At 42.9% G+C, this 15,038-nt stretch overlaps 1 protein-coding gene across 1 annotated transcript in view; it reads left to right on the top strand.

The window, feature by feature from the left end:
• The first annotated feature begins 12,955 nt into the window (after positions 1 to 12,955).
• LOC124798553 (mitochondrial potassium channel ATP-binding subunit-like) overlaps positions 12,956 to 15,038 on the top strand; it is a 110,530-nt gene continuing 108,447 nt past the window's right edge. Inside the window, exon 1 of the mRNA XM_047262010.1 lies at positions 12,956 to 13,533. Within this exon, the coding sequence (XP_047117966.1) occupies positions 13,493 to 13,533 (41 nt within the window). The 5' untranslated portion in view covers positions 12,956 to 13,492. The remainder of the gene's footprint in view (positions 13,534 to 15,038) is intronic.

Genomic DNA, 15,038 nt, shown 5'->3' with positions numbered 1-15,038 from the left:
AGACATGTCCCCAACAGGATTCCTTTCCGAAAGTGCCAAAAGGTTTCGCTGATATTTTGTCCACTGTATATAAAGGAGTAAATAATGATTTGGAATCTCAAATTCTTTTTTACATTAAAGCTACTGCACTCAAAATACCTATTATTTTCTACTAAAATTGTATTTCATTCTATACAGATTTTAATTAGTACACTCAAAATTGGCTTGATTTTTATATGTAGTAGTAAGTGGGTATGTCGAGCTCACTTGGCATATTTTTAATACATAACCTTTTTATGATTTAATTAAATTAATTATATTATATTATATTTATAAAGATTTATGTACCAAATTTTTTATCAATATTGTGTAATATAATATAAGTAATTTAATTATTTCATAGAAAATATTAAATAAATAATAATAAAGCTATTGCACAATGTTATTGACAATGTAATTGAGGCAAGGTAGAACATCAATAATATTGCACATTATTATTGTTTAGAATGTCGTGACAAAATCGCTAGTTGCTGTGAGCTGATGTATACACGCCAGGTGTCGAATTGTTCACATGCCACCCACCAGAAGTGCTACCTTTACTTTGGTTTAACGCTCCTCGATTAATATGATTTTCCTTGACTGTTGTTCTTAGAGCCCAATTCTTTCTAATTTTCTGAGACACTTCAAGCACTGTTGTTAACCTCTCAGTTGCTAAGGAGTACTGATGTCCATATGAGATCAAGTGTGTTCTTCCTTGTGCGTTAAATAAAGTTGTTTCCTTCCTGTGACATCGGAATTTATCTTATGTATTATGGCTAAATTTCAAGAACATCCAAGAGTATTTGTCAGAAGGCTAATCTTATAGAAGTTTAACGGCACAATGCATTGGGAGAAAGACCAAATCACTGATAGAAACAGTACCTTCGCTTTCTGAGCTCCCTGTGTATTTACTGTCAATGTGGCCGCAGAAGCCAGTGCTGTAGTTCACCCAAGTGGATACCATCTTTCTCTAGGCAGTAATTACGGAGGGCTCTACTATATTCGTGATTGTGGTAACCCAGCTAGACTAAAAATTTGTTGCAGAAATTAAAGATGTAATCACAAATCCACTTGTGAGAGATGTTTATGAAAAGCTAAAGACAAAACTGATCTGCAGAGTGTCCCCGTTGCAAGAGGAACATATTTTCCAAGTTTTAATGCGAGAAGACGTAGGTGACAGAACCATCTATAGAGTAAAGTTGACATTGGTACAGTGCCTGATAGCGTACTACATGCTTTGTGAAGCAGCCAACTACCTTCTCAGGTGACACCCTATTGCATGACAAACTTACACGGCCTTGGATGCAGTGGCTGAATTAATGGACAAGAGATTTGATGTGATAATTCCTGCATCAGTTAGCCTAGTGAGGGTGTAATGTAACAGCTTGTCGTCACCAGGGGTTTCGCGCACAGATTATAATGTTCTAGCTGACAAGGTCGATATGCTGATGAGACAAACTGGTGAACTGTTGGCCAGTCAGGACCACAGCAAAGACAGAAACTTTTACTGGAGGCACTTGACAAGCCACTCTTCTACTGCTTCCTCAACCTCTGGGGCTGACCACCATACTGTCTGTTAGTAACACAGAAAATTTGGGAATCAACTGCGTGAACTACAATGTTGTGTGCTCACCAAAATGCCAGCAGCAGTCGGACTTGGGTGCATCGACCGGTTGCACAATTATGTTGTGGCACTTATTTGTCAGTAACCATGAGTCGGGGCAAAGATACATAGTGGACATTGGATCAGACCTACACATATGTTTATTTCAGCACATACTGCTACACTGCGAGCGACAACCAACCGTTTTCTGCCTGAGTGCAGTTAATAATTCAAAACAATGACATACGGAATGCTGCATATCAAGCTTGACCCTGGACTACGACATGACCTAGCATGGGATTTTACGATCCTTCATATGTCGGAACCAACAACAGGAACAGTTTTCCTGGCATATTACGAGCGGTTGCGAGACATCGCGAACGCAAAAGTCGTAGACGGCGTCAGCATCTTGTCATCGTTGAGTTTTCGAAGGAACACAGATACATAAATGGCCAGGCTCATAAGAGCCACAAGCGGCATGTACACGCACTTACTGCAGAAATTTCCTGGCTTGACATGACAAGCTTGGAGCGCCAAAACAGTTGTGTCACGACACACTGCACTATATTAATACTATTGACGGTCCACCTGTATCCTGTTGACCTAGACGTTTGACTCCAGATCGCCTGCCATAGAAAAAGCAGAGTTCGATGGTATGTAGTGTCAAAGTGTTACGCGATCGTTGAGTAGTCCTGGCCATTCCCACTTTATTTGGTACCCAAGAACTGCGGTGCATGGAGGGTGTGTGGAGGAGATTATCGAGCCCTCAATGCCAGAACGGTGCCAGATCGTTACCCTGTACCCTTGCTAAGATATTATAAGTACTCACTGACAGGTGCGATCTTATTCAGCGTCCTAGATTGTGCCAAGATGTACGCTCATGTTCCTGTAGCCGATGAAGACATACCGAACACGACTATAATCAGTCCGTTTGACCTATTTGTGGGTTGTTTCATGATGTTTAGGCTTCATAATACAGAACAAACACAGCAAAGGTTTGTAAATCCTGTGTTACAAGAACTCCTACATTGTTTTGCATGCCTGGACGACATTCCGGTTTCCTCAGACTGTCCAGAACAACATCAATGGCATCTATCTGAGGTGTTTCAATGATTAAAGCAGTACAGCATAGTCTTGAACACCACTAAGTGCATTTCTGGTGAGACAGAGATCAGCTTTCTGGGCCATAAAACCTCATGGTCAGGTTCACTAGCGTTGCCTGAGAAAGTTGAAGCTATGTTAAAACTCCCATGACCAAGCACTTTTAAAGCATTGCATCAGTTCTTTGGTATGCTTCATTTTTACTACCGACATCTGCCACATGCAGCTGAGTTGTAGGAACCATTAACAACTGCGCTCCCTGATCCAAAAAGCAAAGGCAACTCTAGATATACACCGCAAGCCATCGGACGGTGCATGGCGAAGGGTACCCTGAACTACTGCTAGTCGTTTCCTTTCCTGTTCCACTCGCAGATAGAGTGAGGGAAAAACGACTGTCTGTAAGCCTTCATATGAGCCCTCAATTCTCGCATCTTATCTTCACGGTTACTTATGCAAAATGTATGTTGGCAGCAGTAGGATTGTTCTGCAATACAGCTTCAAATGCTGGTTCTCTAATTTTTCTCAATACTGTTCCTCAAAAAAAAAAAAAAAAAAAGTTGCCTTCCCTCCAGGGATTCCCATTTGAATTCCCAAAGCATTTCCATAACACTTGTATGTTGTTCAAACCATTCAGTAACAAATCTAGCAGCCTGCCTCTGAAATGCCCTTGTCTTAAGTCACCTTGTGTCATCCTTCAGTCACTCATCTTCGACACCTTCCTGTCCACTATTGTATCATCAGCAAACAACCACAGATTGCTCCCCACCCTGTCCATCAGATCTTTTATGTATATAGAAAATAACATCTGTCCTATAACAGTTCCCTGGGGCACTTCTCACTATAACTTTGTCTTGGCGCTCCTGACGATAACCTTGTCTTCGATGAACACTCGGTGTTGAAGATAACATGCTGGGTTCTCTTACTTAAGAAGTTTTCGAGCCATTCGCATGTCTGGGAGACTATTCAGTATGCTCACATCTTCGTGAACAGCTTGCAGTGGGGTACCATACCAAATACTTTCCAGAAATCTAGAAATTTTGAATCTGCCTGTTGCCCTACTTCCATAGTATATAATCTATCGTGTGAGAAACGGACAAGCTGAGTTTCACATGAGTGATGCTTTCTAAAACCATGCTGATTCACAGACATAAGTCCGCAGCTCGAGGACGTGCGGTAGCGTTCTCGCTTCCCGCGCCCGGATTCCAGGGTTCAATTCCCGGTGGGGTCAGGGAATTTCTCTGTCTCGTGATGACTGGGTGTTGTGTGTTGTCCTTAGGTTAGTTAGGTTTAAGTAGTTCTAAGTTCTAGGGGACTGATGACCATAGATGTTAAGTCCGATAGTGCTCAGAGCCATTTGAACCATTTGAACCACAGACATAAACTTTTCGTTCTCTAGGAAAGTAATTATACCTGAACTGAGAATATTTTCTGCAATTCTGCAGCAAACCGATGGTAAAGATGTTAGTCTGTAATTTTGCAGGTCCTTCTTATATGCAGGGGTCACTCACTTGGGACTTTGCACTGTGCGAGAGATTCGCGATAAGTGCAAGCTAAGTAAGTGGCCTATGTTGTAGAGTGCTCTCTGTAAAACAGAATTTGGCATTCCATACAGACCTACGACTTATTTATTTTCAACTCCTTCAGCCTGTTTCTCTATGTCAGCGATACCTATTACTATGTCCTCCATATAGAAGTCTGTGCTACTTTCAAACGATAGTATGTTTGTACGATCCATCTGAGTACTTAAACACAGAATTTCAAACGTTGCCTTTCTTTTTGCTGTCTTGTATTCCAATGCCAGACTGGTCGGTGAGTGACTGAATAGAAGCCTTCGACCCACTTAGAGATGTTATGCAGGATCAGAATTTTCTCGGGTTCTTGGAAGGAGTTTTCACTAAGGTATGACAGTGTAGTTACTGTATGCTCCGCATAAAACTGTTTACTGTATTCCAGCCTCGTTCAGCCTTTACAATCCTTCCCCCTCCCCCAACACTTCCTTCCATTATCAAAATGACGATCCCTTGATCCCTCAGGATTTTTCCAGTCAGCTGATCTTTTCTTTTAGGCAAGTTACGCCACAAAGTTATTCTGTCTACCCATGAAATCTTCAGCATTCTTTTCTAGCACCAAGAACTCTGTTATTCACTTCTTATCTGAAGTGTTTATTGCCCATGATTTACTTCTGTACAAGGCCACACTCTATACAAATACTTTCAATTGGGACTTTCAAATTTTTAAACTTTTATTCGATGTTAACCAATACCTCTGTTTAGCAAGACTTTTCTTGCTATTGCCAGTTTGCATTTTGCATCCTCTCTACTTCCTTGGTCCTCAACTTTCTTTGTTGATTTGCGGACAGAAGATTTTCTGCCTCAAGGAAATTTCTTGTATTCAAACTGAGAATATCTTCAAGAATTCTGCAGCACACCGATGTTAAGGATGTTGGTCTGTAATTCCTTTTTCTGTAATGCCTTTTCGTATGTGGGAGTTATGTGTGCTTTTTTCCAATCGCTTGGGACTTTGCACTAGCTGATAGACTTACGACAAATCCAAGGTAAGTAACTGGCCAATCCAGCAGAGTACTCTTTGTAGAACCGAACTGGAATTCTATCCAGACCTGGCAACTTATTTGTTTTCAACTCCTTCAGTTGTTTCTCTACACCAGGGATGCTTATTATTATGTCGTCTGTTATATCCTAGCCAGTAATGCCACCCGAGCCCGCTGCCAAAAGGTTGGCAGCATCAAAGTCCAGACGCCGTCCGCATAAGCAGCGCCAGCGAGACAGCAAATCGCCGCAAGTCTGCGAGCGCCACCGCTGGTTTCTTAAGCGCTGGAGTCGCGAGCGCTAGGACAGCTCTGTATTCGCCGCTCAGTTGTATACTCGCCACCGAATTGTGTACTTGCTAGTCAGTTGTGTGTTCATCGCAGCAGAGTTGTTGTTTGTCGTCAGCCGACGCTGACCTAGCCGCTCCGACTCGAACTAGACAGACCTCTGTAGACACGGAGTTCACTATTGTGTTTCTGTATCTTCGTCAATAAAGATAAATACCGACTTTTATTTAATCAGAGCGTTTGGGTTTTCATCTTTCTGTTCACTGTTCAAGCGGACCGGTCGGCCTGCTATTAAATGAGTGGCGGTGACTTCGTAAGCCGTTTCTACAGCGAATTGTTTGTCGCTACGAACGCCGCCACAAAATTGGCGACGAGGATGGGATTCGAACCCACGCGTGCAAAGCACATTGGATTATATGGACCGCCTTCGTGCTACGCACTCTCGTCAGCAGGCCCTCATCACGTTCCTGTCGTCGTACCGGACCACGCCACGCGACGGCCCTTCGCCTGCGGAGCTTCTCCACGGCCGTCGTCATCGCACCCTACTACGGTTGTTGCACCCCCCGGATCGACCCGCCGCTTCTGAGCATCGCACGCGTTTTCAGCGCAACGACGCCGTTTTTTTCAGAGTTTATCACGGTCGCCGTCGTTGGGAACGTGGTACCGTGATAAGTGTCCAGGGTCGCGGTTTTTATACTGTTCAAGGTGCTACTGGGGTGCACAGGAGGCATCAGAACCAGTTGCGCCGCGCTGGCCGCCCGGATTCTGCCGCTCGTTCTTTGTCTACAGATTTGGTCCGCGGCGGGTTCCAGCCGCGCCTTCCGACTTCGCTGCCGCCCCCAGGGCAGCAGCAGCAGCAGCAGCAGCCATCGCCGCTTCCACGCCGACAGCCCGTCCCGTTGATGCCTCCCGCGCAGCTTCATCCGGGAGCGCCCCAGGTGGTCGCTCCGGCGCCTGCGGTCCCTCTTCAGTCGTCCCCACCTTCGGAGCTGATGGACGTCGACCCCTCAGCCGGGCCGCCTTCCCAAGCGGTGGCTGTGCAGCCTGTCCTGCAGCCGCTTTCCTTGGGCACCCCCAAGGAGTCTGACACTGCAGCGCCTTGTCCGGCGCCCACTCAGCAGCTGTCGATGCAGCGTCAGGAGACGCTGCCTCTCTTCGTGGGTCCCGACGCCCCGTCGCGTCCAGTACCAGAAACTGCGCCCGTGGTCACAGGCGTGCACCCTGACCTCGGTTTTCAGTCGGTGTTTCCCGAGGTCCCGCGCGGCCAATGCTGGGGTGCGGACCGGGGACTGCCACCGACAACAGTCTCCGCCCCGGTCTCTTCTGCTACGCCTGCGGCCAGACCCCTCCCCCGCCGTCGACGCTCGCCACGTCATTATTCAACGACGGTGCGGCGATTTGGGGGGGAGGAGTGTTATATCCTAGCCAGTAATGCCACCCGAGCCCGCTGCCAAAAGGTTGGCAGCATCAAAGTCCGGACGCCGTCCGCATAAGCAGCGCCAGCGAGACAGGAAATCGCCGCAAGTCTGCGCGCGCCACCGCTGCCTTCTGGGTTCTTAAGCGCTGGAGTCGCGAGCGCTAGGACAGTTCTGTATTCGCCGCTCAGTTGTATACTCGCCACCGAATTGTGTACTTGCTAGTCAGTTGTGTGTTCATCGCAGCAGAGTTGTTGTTTGTCGTCAGCCGACGCTGACCTAGCCGGTCCGACTCGAACTAGACAGACCACTGTAGACACGGAGTTCACTATTGTGTTTCTGTATCTTCGTCAATAAAGATAAGTACCGACTTTTATTTAATCAGAGTGTTTGGGTTTTCATCTTTCTGTTCACTGTTCCAGCGGACCGGTCGGCCCGCTATTAAAAGTGTGGCGGTGACTTCGTAAGCCGTTTCTACAGCGAATTGTTTGTCGCTACGAACGCCGCCACAAAATCGTCCATAAAGAACTCTGTGCTACTTCAAACCAGGGTATGTTTGTATGAATCTCTTGCGTAAACGATTTCTTAAATGCGAAATTTAAAACTTCGGCTTCCGTTTTACCATCTTCAACTGCCACACCGGTCTGGTTAATGATTGACTGGATGGAAGCCTCAGACTCACTAGTGACTTTACATAGGACTAAAATCTCCTCGGGTTCTTGGCCTGGTCTTTCGCTAAAGTATGACAGTGGTAGTTGTTGCATGCTTTGCACATAGATATTTTCACAGACGCACAAATCTGTAATAACTGTTCCTTGTCGTCATTTGTGCATTCTCTTTTGAACCTAGAGTGCATCAGCCATTGGTTCCTCAGCTTTTTCCGAATTTCGTTGCTGAACCACTGTGGGCCTTCTCCATCCTTAATCCACTTATTAGGCACACATTTGTCCAGAGCACAATGTACAGTATGTTTAAACTTTGTTCATAATCTCTCTATGGCCACCATACTGGAACTAAATGATTGCAGATCATTATCTAAGTGAGATACTAACAAGTGCTTATCTGATCTTTCTAGTAGAAACACTCTCGTAGCCTTCTTGACTGATTTATTAACTTTCACAACCGTAGTTGCTATGATGACATAATGGTCACTAATGCCCATCTCTATCACAGCACCATTACTAAGGTCCGACGTGTTTATAGCTACAAGGTTTAAGACGTTTCCATTGTGTGTGGACTGCTGAACTAGCTGTTCAAAACAGTTTATGGAAAACGTGTTCAAAAGTACTTCACAAAACTGACTGTCTGCACCCCCTGCAGTGAATCCATAGATGTTCTAGTCTATACTCTTGAGGTTAAACTCACCTCCAACTGGTACTGCATGATGTGGGCATTTAGGTACTACTGACTGTAGGCTTTCTTGGAATGACTCCAGAACTGTCACAGAGGAATCGAGTGACCGGTAAAAACATCCAACAATTAACTTGGTTTCACCTAGACCTGTTACATGCTACCGAATAACTTGACTGTCACACTCAATTTCAACCTCAATAGACACGACATTTTTGTTAACTACAGTGAAAACTGCCACTCCTATGGCGTCTAATCTGCCCTTCCAATAAATGTTCCTTGAATTGCTAAATACCTCAGAGCTTTGTATTTCGGGTTTTAGCCAGCTCTCGGTCCCAAGAATAATTTCAGCGTGAGAACTTCCCTAGAGGGCAGTGAATTTGGGACCTTTGCTACAAATACATCAACAATTTACTGATGTAATTTTGATCATCGAAATGTCTTTAGTCTGAATGTGGTCTGATGTCCTCATCAGTGTATTGCCTGGCGAGTATTTTTTTTACAGTATCTCAGACTACTGCCTAGCCTAAAAAACCCTCATGTGCACTCCACAAGTGCTCTGCTACTCAACCATTCCTTGCTTAGATTGCAAGATCTCCACTTTCAAGGCAGTCAAAGAAAGCATAGCAGATACTGCACTACTAGCTCACCTTAATCCAAATGCTCCCTTGACATTAGTGTTCAACACGACCCAGACAATGACTGATGCAACACTGCAACAATGTTGTGATGATGCATGGCAGCTGCTACTTTTCTTCTCACAAAACTATTGTCATCACAACGAAAATAAAGAGCCTGCAATAGAGAGCTTCTGGCAAGCTATGAGGCCATTAAATACTTCACACATCAACTTTAAGCCAGAAAGTTCGATATTTTTACTAAACATAAGCCAATGGCGTATGCCTTTCGCCAACACAACATCAATTGTTCATCTCAGCACTACAATCAGCTGGTCTACATAGCCCAGTTTAGCACAAATGTGAGGCACGTCTCTGGGCTAAAAAACATCATAGCTGACTACCTTTCCTGTGTTAACAGTTGTTACAGTCACTGCTGATCAACTTCACTCAAGATGCGGCAACACAAAGGACGAACCAAGAACTACACAATCTGCATGAGGATTCATTTTTGCCATTAGACATCCACTTAGTCGTTGTTCCAGTAGCTGAGTCAAGCTGTATTGGGACATGTCCAATGGTAAACCCTGTCCTTTCCTGCCTTAGAAATTTCTAAGATGTATGTTTGGGAGCTCACATAATCTGTACCACCCTGGGGTCTGACCAACAACTTGCCTAGTCTCTAACCATTATGTGTGGCCGGGCATCTATAAAGACTGCCGGGAATGGACACTAATGTGCGTCAAGTGTCAACCCAACGAAGTTAACCACCATGTGCATGCACCAATATGAGACTTTCTGGATACAACTGCTCACTTTACGCACATCCATACTGATAAAGTAGGCCCTTTGCCTCTATCCAATGGCCAATGCTACATATCAATGATGATCGATTGCTTCACCAAATAGCTGGAAACGATAACGTTTCAGCAGCCTCTTTAACTTCCGCCTTCATATCCATGTGAACAGCGCATTCTGGATGTCCTCTGCATGACACAATGGACCGCAGATGCCAATTCGACTAGACATATTTACACAGTTTAAAAAATTCTGTGACACTGTACACCATAAAACCACAAGCTACCACCTTGCCAGCAACAGGATGATAGAACGCTGGCAGTGTTCGCTGAAGGCTATGTTCATGTGTCATAATTCAAACTTGACCAGCGTTACCACTGATCTTGCTTGGCCTGCGAAGCATGTACGAACTGACCTGGTCTCGTCATCAGTTCAGCTAGTTTATGGAGAAACACTACAACTACCAGACGAATTTATCAATCCACAGGCAGTCCACATTGTTGAAATCAAACACAGAGATTTCGTTTCTCACCACAGGAAACGAATCATTCAAATCCAACCGAGGCATGGCACTTCACCCCCCTATGTGCACCATGAGCTACAATCGTGCACACACATCATACTACATGCATATGGAGTGAAACCAGCATTGACACCTCCAACCCCACACAAGCCCTCACCACATAATTGGCAGAGGCGAAAGAACCTTCAGTGTCCTTGTCAACAACAAGCTCTATGCTGCATATGTATTCCAAGAAGAACCTATTGCTGTACCATGGCAGCCATCTACTGCAACATCTGCACCAGTACCAGTATCAATACCAGCACCATCATCAACACTGGCGACACCACCAGCCAGCACAAGCAACCATATGACAAGATCGAGACAAGAGGTCTATTTTGCATCGCGCTACTTCTATGATGCTCTGCTTTCCCAGAGGGACCTACTGTAGTGAAAAAATCGCTAGTTGCTGTCAGCTGATCTGCACACACAAACTGTCAAAGAGTTTACGCACCGTCCGCCAGAGTTACTGTGTTGTCGTTGGTTAACTGCTCCTTTGTTAATATGACTTTTCATGACTGTTGTTTTTATAGACCAATTCTTTCTAGTTCTTTGAGACAGTTCGTTTACTGCTGTTGACTTCTCAGTCGCTAAGAAATACTAATTTCCATACGTGGTTAATTGTGCTCTTTCTTGTCTGTCAAATAAAGGTCTTTCCTTCCTCTGACGTCGAAATTTGTGTTTCATATTGCAGCTAAATTTCAAGAATATGCGCGAGTATATGTCAAATGGATAGTCTGCCAGTAGTTTTGAAAAATATATCTTTTCAATGGCGTATAAAGTGCAAAGCACTGAACAAGATATTGTACTCGATTTTCTGTACATCAGTGGCAGCTAAATCTAGCAGTACAAATTAATACACAGCACTGCTCTATATATTGTTCAGAAAATAGTGGGGCATGTAGCTGCCAGCAGGCACACTGTGCCAAGCGTGAACCTCTGCTGTGTCCATGGGCAGCCTCATGGCAGCCAACATGTTAAGCGACCTCTAACTGAAGCGAGAATTCTCTATGGTGTAAACACTAGTTGCATGTGAGCAAATGGCATTCGGGCATGTGCAGTTCGCATTCACTCATGTTCACTCGTATTCCATCGATTGTCTGCTTTCAGAAAGCTTTCATCAGCTATTTATCTACATTTGTTGTTGTAGATATGACCTGTGCAAGCGATGGGTTGGTCTGAGGAGAATGTAATGTTGCTGATAGAGGCATATAGATATCATACGTGCTTCTGAGATCTACAGCACAAATGCCGATACAAAAGAAATATGACGAGTAGAATACTGCCAAATCACTCAAAGATCTTACTGGTGTTGTGAGGGAGATGATAAATTCATTAGTTGGTTACAGTAGATGGGAATGAAGAGAATAAGAATTAATTTTGTAATTCTTTTCACTAAAAAGGAACAGCACAATCAATTTCCTTGAAAGTTAACAAGTACAAAAATTTATCTACTATGCTGACTAAAAGTTAAAAATATATAGAAGACCTGGTAATTCTCATTACTTGTATTAGTGATATTTGTTAATTACATGGATGATGCATCAGTGCTATGTTAGAGATTTTTCGTGATACATATAATTAGTTTATATGGGATGACACTATCTGCCCCCCTAACAAACCACTGTACTTACTAGTAGCAGATTTTATCAAATGGACTGACAGATGGTATGTATTTTCACATTTTAGTAATCGCGTTTTGTTGACATTATCTTTCTTATAGGTGTTTTAATAAAATCCTTGAAGTGCTTCGCATATGTCACTCTAGATATTAAAAACTATCTTTTATATAGCAGCTATTGCAATGTACTAATGTGAATACCTCTGCTTGCTAATAACCTGAGTGTAAATGTTAGACTTTCGTCAGGTTATGTTGATCGTCGGTAATTAGGGTTCTTTGTTTAAATTACCTCCTCAATTGTGAAAGGAAGCTAGCAGATGTCCTCAACCGACATACGAGCAAAGTTTTGGACTAATGCTAACGCAAGCTAGAGTTCTAAATTCAATGTTACACAGGGTACCTCCAAGAAGTACACATTTATGTATAAATCGAGACACCTAAATTCTTATTTTCCTACGTCATTTTGCGTACTTCGTAAAAAACAGCGCTTTCGGCTGGCAAAATAATACTCCCTAAAAATCAAAATTTTGCATCGTAGCTTTAGTTACATAATGTTGTGTCACAGTCTTGGTTGTATACTATGTGCTAACTGTTAACACCAAAAATTGACAACACAATGTTTGTAGACTATGTTCATCATCTTGTGTTCTCTTCCGGTTCGTCTAGTGTAAATGCTTGTCCACAGATACAAGCAAATGCTATTGAAAATTGGCGAACTGTCTGCCAACGCCCTTTCGCTTGAGTTCGTTTCCATTCGCTCCGATGTAAAGGGCTATAAACTAAGTGTGCACTCAAAGACGAGAAACAGGAAACTGAGCAAACAACTATTACAGATACGTTTCGCTCGCCAGATTGGCGGGGATTTTCAGTCCAGTCGCTACGATCTGATTTACAACTATAGATTTGAGCAATTTTGTTCTAAACTTCAGTTCCTGTCTCCAGCATTGCGCAAATCACATATATTGTGCATTCTGATCCACATGTTGTTATTTCTTTGCGCAGATGTGATGTGCACAGACAGTACGAGTACTGGCGCCAATACCTGAACAACAATTTTTCGCACGAAATTTATCCACACAATAGCTAGTATTTATCGTCTGCTGGTTTGATGGTTTTTCGATTATGTTACTTTTGCTGTACGTTGCATAGGATTTAAGCCTTGCTAGTTGCCGTGTATAGTCCCTAATTCGACCCTTTTTGACTACCTGTTAACAGAAAGAAATTCGTTATTCCGTCTGAGCGCATTTCAAAGCAGCCGATTTTCTCAAATTTCCAGTTTCAGCCCGTTGGCAGTTCATTTCTATTAATCATTTGTTGAATAGCGGTACGTTGGTATTTGTGACTGGATGCCAATTGTATCGCGTTACGAAAGAGTTCGTAGTGTAGGGTATCAGTATGCAAATACTTTTTAGTAACGGTTATGATAGAAGAGGCAGCTGAGTCACGTATAACAGTTCTGCAGTCGTAGATAAGAGACTTGTTTTTCTATGTAGAACTGTATTATTCACTGAAAGGAACTTCAACAAAACCAGGAGAGCTTTTACGTTTTCGAGTAACTTGCTCACTATACAGAAATGCTGTGGCGGTTGGGGATAGGTACATTCTGTTATTACAGGTAAGACTTACTGGTAGCAGGCACGATAAAAATACTAACAAGCTTAATAAGAAACATTTGTCTTCGTTTGCGCCAAAACACGCTAAATAATTGTTACATTAAGTCAGTCCTATGTATATTGGATTTTTTTGCGCATCTGTAGTTCCACAGTAGTATCGTAGCCTCTGAGAAGTTAAAATAAAACATATATATCAGTGACATCGCGTACCGTAATCAAAAAGTCAAAGAAACAACAGGTCTATTACTATGTGCGATTACCCGTTGCTTTCTTCCACACTGTAGGCTTATCATCAAGAAATTCAGACAACTGTAACACAACATCAGTACTCAAATTTTGACGCAGTGAATTAATTTGTTGAGGCTGTCATACATTGAGATTAGTGTTGTAGGTAGCCCTCTCCTCTATTTTCCAGTTTCGTTTGTTTAGTGAAATGTTTGTTTGTTTATTTATGCGTTGATCCAAAAACTTTCCATGTTGTGGGATACAGTACTGCACAAATATTTTGTGTGTGCACTACCATTGCAGAGCTTGCACTGTCTTCTTTCAAGTGTCTTGTATTTCACATGTTCTAAAAACTGTGCTGAAGAATAGAGGCAGTGATCTAATAAGGATACCTTTAGGGTTTAGAAAGCTGAGACTGATGAGATAATGTTTACCTTATGCAGAAGACTGTTGTAAATTTGTATCACACTAAATGTAGTCGAAGTTTTAAAAACTGATGTTGTTACTGAGTGAGTGAACATGAAAGTACTGTTTTGGCCTTTCATCATGCTCACAGATATTAAGTTTTTTCTTTATGTATTATAATTTCTTTCTAATGTACTGACAAAATTTTAGCTTATACATACAGGGGAACGGGAGGATTGGTGGTTTTTGAAAGCCAGGTTTGTGAGAGTTTTTGTCGAACATCTTGGTTTGCCTCTGCATCTCTTTCCTCAGCTGAGAAAATGACTGATCTAGGTGGCGTATTATCCCAGAGGAGTAACAGAAGCATCAGATTCCACCCGTCAGTTTTGACCCTTGATGTCATCAATATAGCAGAAATGGCTACTTCCAATGTGTACAAAATGACCGTGACATCAGTACATACGCACACACCAACAAACGTGAATGAAAGTAAAAATGACACATTAACATCTTACTCCAAAAATAAAATGAAACTAACAGGACAACTGTCAAAAATTGGGCGTTTAGGGTGGGGGCAAGCTAAATATACAATAATAAAGAAACACTGCACCATCCCAAGGCAAATAATATCAAAAAATATTTAAATTACAGCATTCCGCTACACCACCAAAAAAAAGACAAGAATTGGAAATTTCCCTTGACCAGTACAGGTCAGTCATAGCTACCGATACCAAAAACCAAACACCTACATCAAAAAGTGGAATTGGACATTTCCCTTGACCTATATAGCTCAGCTGCAACTATCAGTACCAAAAGACCAACTCCAAAAAGTGGAACCAAAACCCCCACAACTCAAAAACACAAATACCCCATATTC

The sequence above is a fragment of the Schistocerca piceifrons genome, chromosome 5 (genome assembly GCF_021461385.2).
Source record: "Schistocerca piceifrons isolate TAMUIC-IGC-003096 chromosome 5, iqSchPice1.1, whole genome shotgun sequence".
Taxonomy (NCBI): Eukaryota; Metazoa; Arthropoda; class Insecta; order Orthoptera; family Acrididae; genus Schistocerca; species Schistocerca piceifrons.
The sequence above is the reverse complement of the archived record's forward strand: the minus strand, read 5'-3'. Positions and strand labels throughout refer to the sequence as shown.